A 7,546-nucleotide genomic window follows, 5' to 3' on the forward strand; every position below is an offset into this window, starting at 1 on the left:
GGGGGGGCCCCCCCCCCCCCCCGCCAGAGCCAGCTGCTCCCTGCCAGCAGCGTGGGTGCTAGGCTCCACGTTTCCTCCACCCCCAGAGTCCGACCTGGCGCTGATCCAGTCCTACCAGAGCCAGACAGGCCTGTACTATGAGGAGCTGATGGGCAAGCTGCAGCGGGTGAACCGGAGCCTGGGGCAGGTGCTGGGCGCCATGGAGCACTTGCAGAACAGCGTGGAGAGCCGGCTGCAGCACATCCAGAGCGTCCTCGCCTGGGCAGGTGACGTGGGCTGAACGCGGCTGGGCTCCACGCTGGCCAGCCACAGCTCGGTGTGAGGGGGCCTTGGGGAGCAGACACGGAAGTTACCCCATGGGGTAACTTCATCTGGGGTAAGGAGCAGACACCCTGGCCACGCTTGGTGCTATTGCAGCAAGTGGCGACTAGGGAGCAGGGCAGCCCATCTCCTTTGGGGATGTGCCCTGGGCCGGTGGAGCGGACACATGGCTGCCCTGGGGTATAGTTACCCTGGCATAAAGCTGCGTGTGTTTGCTGTTCCTACTCCAGAGTAACCTCCGTCCAAGCCCTCGCTGGCTGTCCCTAGGTTGTTCAATACTGGAGCACTATCCATCTGCTCTTGCCCTTTCCCCTGTGGCTCTAGCTGGTGACCTCCCTCTCTGGGTGGAGTTAGGGGGTGCAGGGACCCTCAGGGCCCCGGTGCCAGCCCAGGAGCAGGCGTGGTGCCCGGAGACGCCTGGCCAACCTTGCTCTCTGCTCTCGCAGGGATGAGCCTGGGGGCCATCTCCACCTGCACGCTGCACGCCGCCTACTTCCTGCTGGCCGCCCTGCTCATGGCCTTCCTGCAGACGCCAGGACTGCCCCGTGCCGCCCTCCTGGTGCTGGTGGCGGCCAACGCACTCTCCGAGCTGCAGCGCGCTACCTCCCTGGGCTTCCCGGCACTCACTGCCCTCCTGGTGCTTGTCATCACGGGTGGGTATGGCCGGGTTCCCTTCCTCCGCTCCTGGGGTTGCCGTGTTTGGGCGGATGTCAGGGTCACGCGTGGACCCAGCAGCCCGAGGTGGGGAAACCTGCACTGCTCCTGCAACTGGGAGCAGCACTGGGCTGACCGTGGCTGCGTTTCCCCCGCGTTATGCAGGGCACTGGCTGCTGACCAGCGTGTGCCGTGGGGCCTGGAGGGTGCAGGGCCAGAAGCCCAGGCTCACCCTGCTGCCCCCTCCCCAGAGAGCCGTGGGGGCCAGGGACGAGCCCAGCAGCCGTAGGACCTCCACCCCAGACAGGTAGGAGGAGAGACCCTTGGGAGCATCGGCCCCTCGGCTACGAGCCAGGGCCCAAAGCGCTCTTGGTCGGTGTCTGGACCAGGCGAGCACCTGGGTGCAAGGTGGGGGCCAGGTGCTCCAGAGGAGATGGGTAGTGCGCTGCTCCCCATCCCTGCCTGTCCTGGGAATCTGCATCTATGGTGGGGGCCGGCGCACAGTACGTAGGGGCTTAACCTCCCTTCTCTGCTAGCCTGGCCTGCCCTGCCAGGGACATGCCCAGGGTTGGGCAGGCCAGCGGTGGCAGAGCCCAGGAGCTCCCAGCTCTGCTCTGTCAGGAGCCGGGTGTCTGTCTGCCCTTGCTAGGGAGTGGCTGGCTGGCAGGGCTCTCCTGGATGAAGGGGTGCTGGGACCCTCTGTTAGATCCCAGACCTGAGCTGGCACTCCTCTCCCCCCACATCCCAACACTTCATCCGTGGGTCCACGTGGGCTTTGCACCCTTTGCCGCCCGGCTCCGTGGCACCTGTGGGACCGAAGGGAGAGCCACTGGCTGCCAAGGGGGCACTGGGGTGTGCCCAGCTCCGTGACCTGGCTTCCTCCCCCGGCAGGGAGTGGGAGACCAGCCTCCTGAAAGAGGAGCTGCGCCAGCTGGAGGACACGAGCTACCTGCCAGGTGAGCGGGGCCGGAGCACACGCCCTGGGCTTGGTGCTCCCCTCCCTGCTGGGCGCGGCGAGGCGGGACCTGGGAGCTCCCGCGAGTGGAGCCGGGAACGAGCCTTAGTGGAACAAACGGAGCAGGCGAGAGATGGAGAAACCAGTCCTGCCTCTCCGGGGACCTGGCTTCCTTTGGAGACCCCTCGCCCACCCTGGTGGGGTCTCCCCAGAGCCCCCGCTCGCTGCTCGGGGGCCAGCTGGACTCTGCTTGCTCCCGGGCCCTGGTTTCTGTGTCCCCGGGCACTGGAGCACTGCCCATGGCTCTATTGCAGACGGTCCCTACCTGGAGCCGGACTCCCTGAGGCCGTCCCCGTCCTCTGCAGCCCCGGGGCCCAGGCTGGGCCATGCCACGAGCCTGCGTCGCATCAGCCTTGCCCGCAGCGCCTGGCACGAGGTGCTGGAGAGGCGGGTAGGTGTGTGGGGCTGTGGGGGAGGCTGGGTCATCATGCTGTCAGCTAAGCTGCCCAGGACCAGGTGGGCACCCAGCTTGCTTGTCACAGCCTAAGTAAGGCCGTGGACACCAGTCAGTCGAACCCCTTGGATGCTGAGCAGTGCTGGGAGGATGGCTGTAAAACAAGTACCTCGGCGCAGGGGCCCCACCACCCCTCCAGCCCATCGGGATCTGTGCACATTGGGTCCTCAGCATCTCTTGGGGTGCTGGGCCCGTGGGCATCGGCTGAAGCAGCAGCCGGTCCTTGGAGTCAGGATGTGCATCACTCCTCTCCCAACAGGCCACACCGGACAAGTGCCATCCAGGCCCAGGCCTCGGCCCTGCCTCTCTGCTACGGTGCTACAGCCCCAACCAGACCTTGGCCAGTGACGCGTGAGTACGTGGCATTGCCACCTCCCGTGCACGGGACCCATCCACGCAGCCAGCTGGGTCTGGCAAAGTGGGGAGCAATGGGGGATGAAGGAGCCTGCTCCCTCGTCCCCTTTCCTGCAGCTCCTGCTGCTCGTCACAAGCCCAGAACCAGCCCACGTCGCATCCAGCTCGTGGCCAGAGATGGGAGGATGAGTCTCGGGGCTCCTGGCCTGACCGGGGCTGTCTGCTCTTGCAGGTCCACCTCCTTGCTGTCTCTGCGGAGCCTGTGCCAGGGTGTCACCAAGGCCGGGCAGCCGTGCAGGAAGAAGGCTGTCCTGGGGCAGGACTTCTGCCACGTCCACGCCTACGGGCACGTGTCCCACGCCAGCTGAGCTGCAGCCTCCCGACTCGCTGCCCCGAGACCCAGGGTGCCAGATCACCGTGACCTATAGAAACTTTTTTTTTTTTTTAAACGCTGCCTCTGGTTTTAATGTGCATGCTTGCAGGCACAGACAAGGGCTCGAGCGTGACTCGGGCGCATGCCCCAGGTTCCTTTGGGCTCCCTGTTTTTGAGGAAGGTTCTTTTAAAATTTTTCCTGGCCTGAACGTTGCAGCCGCGAGCCGTGGGCCAGGCTCAAAACTGGGGCTGGTATGTTTTTGCACTGATTTGGGAGAAGCTGTTCTCTTCCTGCCCATCCCCGGGTGCCGGCCGCGACACCGGGCCTGCAGGCTTGGGGCTTCAGCATGCTGCCTCCGTCAGCTGGCAGTGCTGGTGTCAGGATCGGTGCCTAGGATAAGCTGCTGCCAGGCCCTGACGTTTTAGAGGGAAACCCGCTTTTTGCACATGTTTAATAAATGCCGTTGAGTTACGACTGGGGTCTTTGGTGTCAAAGCGAACTGAGCTGGCCTGGGGAAGGCTGCAGTGTGGACCTGGTGGGGTAGGGGTGGGACACGAGGCTGGATGTCACTCTCCACTGCTCCATTTTGCCTGGCACTGGTGCAGCCTCGGCTGTCGGAGGTGCTGCGGCATGGATGCGACTCGCTTCTCTTTGCCTAGAGAAACTAAGTGGGTGAGTGGGAGACTACTAGAGACGATGCCTTGCTCATGCTGTATGTGGCCAGGCAGCTGCTCTTCCAGCCTAGGCTGTCTCCGGGGACCCCCACACCCCACAGATGGGTGCAGGGGGGCATCCCCGCTGCTCCCTGCTTGAAGAGTGAAGGCACGTGGCCAGGTCGGTGCAGAGAGAGCCTCTCTTCATATCGCCTGGATACGTAAGTGCCCCCCGCCAGAGCGGGGTTTATTCCTATTTGCTCTACCTCGCTGTAACCAGCCTCCCTGGGGTGTCGGGGGAGATCAGCCGGATGCAGCAAAGGGACAGACCCCGTCACAGGGCTGGTGAGAGGGAGCGTGCTCGGCTAAATCCACAGGCAGCTGCTGCTTTTGACCCATGGGGAGTGAAAAATGATGCTGCCACAGCTGATCTCTGCCCTGGGGAACTTGCTAAGCTCAGAGGGGTAGAAGAGCTCCTTGCTGCATTTGCTGCTGCCCGGAGAGGACGTTGCAGCTGAAAGTGTCGGCCCTCCGTGAGCACCGTGGGAAAACCTGGGGGCTTAGAAAGGGGGTGCAGAAGATGTGGCACATGCTCACCTAGACCCCCCACGCACACTTTTCTCCGGTTAAATTAGATGTTTTAGGGGGCTAGCACGGCATTACTGAATTCAAAATCAAAGCAGAAACTAATGCAACTATTGGTATTTGCGCCCCTTTGCTAGATTATCCCACAAGAATGCTGTGAGAGACCATAACAAAAGCCTTGCTAACATCAAAGTACACCTCATCCACCAGTCTCCGCATAGCCACAGAGCCAGTCACCTCATCATAGAGGGCAATCGGGTGGGTCAGGCGTGACTTACCTCTGCCCACATTGTAGGCTTATGTTCATCTTGTGGTCAATGCTGACCCCAAGTCTCTTTCTTCCGTAGTGCTAGCCAGCGCAGCACTGCCGAGCCTATACGGATGCTGCAGGTTTTTCCTCCCAAAGTGGAGAACCTTGCATTTTTCAGTGTTAAACACCATCAAGTTCTCATCCACCCATTTGCTGAGCCCGTCCAGGTCAGCCTGGATCATCCGCCTGTCTTCTGGCGTGGATGCTTTGCCCCAGAGTTTGGTGTCATCGGTGAACTGGGCCAGTCCACTTCTGACTCCAATGTGCACATCATTGATGAAGATGTTGAATAATATGGGTCCAAGGACAGAGCCTTGGGGGACCCCACTGGTCATGGTGCCCTGTGACCAGTGGGGTCCCCCAAGGCTCTGTCCTTGGACCCATGTTGTTCAACATCTTCATCAATAGCATCAGCCCACTCCCTCAGGCTCAAAGATGGACACATGCACATCTGGCCATATACAAGCTTGGCCCCATGGACTTGTATACATCCAACTTTTCTAAGTAGTCCCTAACCTGTTCTTTCACCGCTGTTGGCTGCCCGGTGTAACCCAAAAATTAGACTAATGACTAATAGTTTGTTTCTTATCAGTGGGATGGTTTATTGCTAAGGGTACCGGGGCGTTGTACACTTATTAGAAAGTACATTACTCTCTCACACTCGCACTCATTCTCACATGTATACGCTCTCACAGGTGACACACTTCCATGATCCCAAGGGCGTCGCAGACAGGGTGAGGCAAGTTCTTCCCCCTCTCATTCTTTTTCTCGCCCCCTTTTATACAGTTTACATTGCTGGGAAAAGTTTCTCGAACCCTGTCTCCAAGGCATGCACTATCCGGTAGAAAGGTTCCTCTTACGTAGCCAGCCTGCACCGCTCTTCCTGCCAAGGATGTTTACACAGACAGCTGGCCTCCAGCGGTTTGCTTCTAGGTACCGACACCACTTCCTTTCTCAGCTGTTCCACTTTCTTCATATCATCTGCTGCTGCTTTGTTAGTTGTACACACCACGTTCATGCAGGCTATTGCTTACTTGCCTGTGAGAAAATGCATCACGAATTGGTCAAGGGTCAGCCCTGGTATACTGAGCATGGGCCCTTCAGGCGAGGACATGCAGGCTCAGCTGTCTGTGATGTAATAGTGGCTTGGCTGATTTCTGTAGGATCTTTGTCTCTTTCAAGTGGTGGGTCCATGGGTCTGGGGTGAGTCCATGGAAGCTACGGTCCAGTTGTTGAGCTGATTTGTCAGTAGAGGCGTGCTACCATTGCCTACAAAACCTCCCGCTGCTGTCCTGGAGCCATGCGATCCCCGCAGGAGGGGGTCAGGCCTCTCCCAAGGGAGCTGGGGGCTTTCCTCTGAAGCATCAGCTAGGGGGGAGGAAGGGGGCTGCACCCCACAGTTGTCCATGCAGTCCTGCCTGCTGCGGAAGAGGTGGAGGTTGCTAATAAGGAGCAACATGGTGAAGGCACTCAACAGAGAGCTGCTGAGGATGACGAGGTTGTACGAGGGCAGCGGGGTGTCCCTTTGTTCGTCTGCCTTGTGCAGCAGGCTGCTGATCCTCACCTTCACGTAGGAGAAGAGGCCCAGCAGCAGGATCCACGACAGCACCTGCAGGAGAAGCCATATCAGCCACTGCCCATGCAAGCCACTGCCACCCAGCTAACGGCAGGGGCATTGGCATTGGCATGGTGAGGTGGGGTGGGTGAGGGCATGATGACCATCCTGGCCTCAGAGGCTTCCTGGCTCTGCTGAGATGGAGGTAGAGCTAGGAGTTGGGGCTGGCCCCGTTACCCTAAGAGAGGCACTTGCCAGGGAAACCCCTGCCATTGGGAAGCAGATGGGTGGTACCCAGGGCGGCGCAGGGGCAGATACCTCCCCCCTCCCCCGCAGGCACCCTACTGCCCCCAGGGTACTCCTGGTACTCACCACCAAGGCACCCCCCATGCTGCTCCCTACCAGGGGCGGGCAGGGGCTGAGAGCTGCCAGCACTATTGGGTAAGCTGCAAGCAAGCATCCCAGCAAAGAGATGGTGCTCAAGACTGCCACCGACCTAGAGGCAGAGAAAGGACAAAGGGGTCAGCCAAGTTTCGTAGTCGGTCAGGTCAGAAGGGACCTGAGCAGATCATCAAGTCCGACCCCCTGCCATGGCAGGAAAGAGTACTGGGGTCAAACGACCCCTTCAGCGAACTCAGGCACTTGGTCAACGATGCACTGCAGAGTAGGAGATTTGGTGAGCTGGGAGCCCAGGAAGGGTGGCTGCGCCTTAAGGAAGCGATCCTTCGGGCACAGAGGGAGACGATGCTGCAAGAGAAGGTGGAGAGGCGACATTGTGGCTGCCTATAAATTCATCATGGGGGCGCAGAAGGGAAGTGGTGAGGCTCTGCTCACCCAGACACCCCTGGGGGGTCACAAGAAATAATGGCCGCAAGCTAGCAGAGAGCAGCTGTAGACTGGACATTCGGAGGAACTTCTTCACAGTTAGAGTGGCCAAGGTCTGGACTGGGCTGCCAAGGGAGGTGGTGCTCTCCCCTACCCTGGGGGTCTTCAAGAGGAGGTTGGATGGGCATCTGGCTGGGGTCATCTGAACCCAACACACTTTCCTGGCTATGCAGGGGGTCGGACTTGATGATCGATTGAGGTCACTACCAACCCTAACATCTATGAATCTATGACCCTGGCTAGGTGATTATCCAGGCTCTTAAAGCGCCCCGGGGTAGGAGCCAGCACCACTTCTCTTGGAAGTTGGTTCCAGACCCTAGCCGCCCTGACCGTGAAGTCGCGTCTCCTGATGTCTAGCCTGAATCTCCCCTCTGCCAGCTTGTGAC

General features: G+C 60.1%; 2 protein-coding genes across 2 annotated transcripts in view; one reads left to right on the forward strand and one right to left on the reverse strand.

The window, feature by feature from the left end:
• LOC109299173 (protein brambleberry-like) overlaps positions 1–3,629 on the forward strand; it is a gene marked incomplete at its 5' end in the record, with an annotated part of 7,099 nt that extends 3,470 nt beyond the window's left edge. The window contains 7 exons of the mRNA XM_019519737.1: positions 87–266; positions 768–974; positions 1,141–1,282; positions 1,867–1,931; positions 2,245–2,381; positions 2,704–2,795; positions 3,031–3,629. Coding sequence (XP_019375282.1) covers positions 87–266; positions 768–974; positions 1,141–1,282; positions 1,867–1,931; positions 2,245–2,381; positions 2,704–2,795; positions 3,031–3,166 — 959 coding nt within the window. The remainder of the gene's footprint in view (positions 1–86; positions 267–767; positions 975–1,140; positions 1,283–1,866; positions 1,932–2,244; positions 2,382–2,703; positions 2,796–3,030) is intronic.
• Positions 3,630–5,750: 2,121 nt separating this feature from the next.
• LOC109299182 (solute carrier family 52, riboflavin transporter, member 2-like) overlaps positions 5,751–7,546 on the reverse strand; it is a 3,523-nt gene continuing 1,727 nt past the window's right edge. The window contains exons 3-5 of the mRNA XM_019519749.1: positions 6,678–6,771; positions 6,119–6,329; positions 5,751–5,758 (exon numbers count right to left, since the gene is read on the reverse strand). Coding sequence (XP_019375294.1) covers positions 5,751–5,758; positions 6,119–6,329; positions 6,678–6,771 — 313 coding nt within the window. The remainder of the gene's footprint in view (positions 5,759–6,118; positions 6,330–6,677; positions 6,772–7,546) is intronic.

Source organism: Gavialis gangeticus, unplaced genomic scaffold (genome assembly GCF_001723915.1).
Source record: "Gavialis gangeticus isolate Ggan-Ray unplaced genomic scaffold, GavGan_comp1, whole genome shotgun sequence".
In the NCBI taxonomy this organism is placed as follows: Eukaryota; Metazoa; Chordata; order Crocodylia; family Gavialidae; genus Gavialis; species Gavialis gangeticus.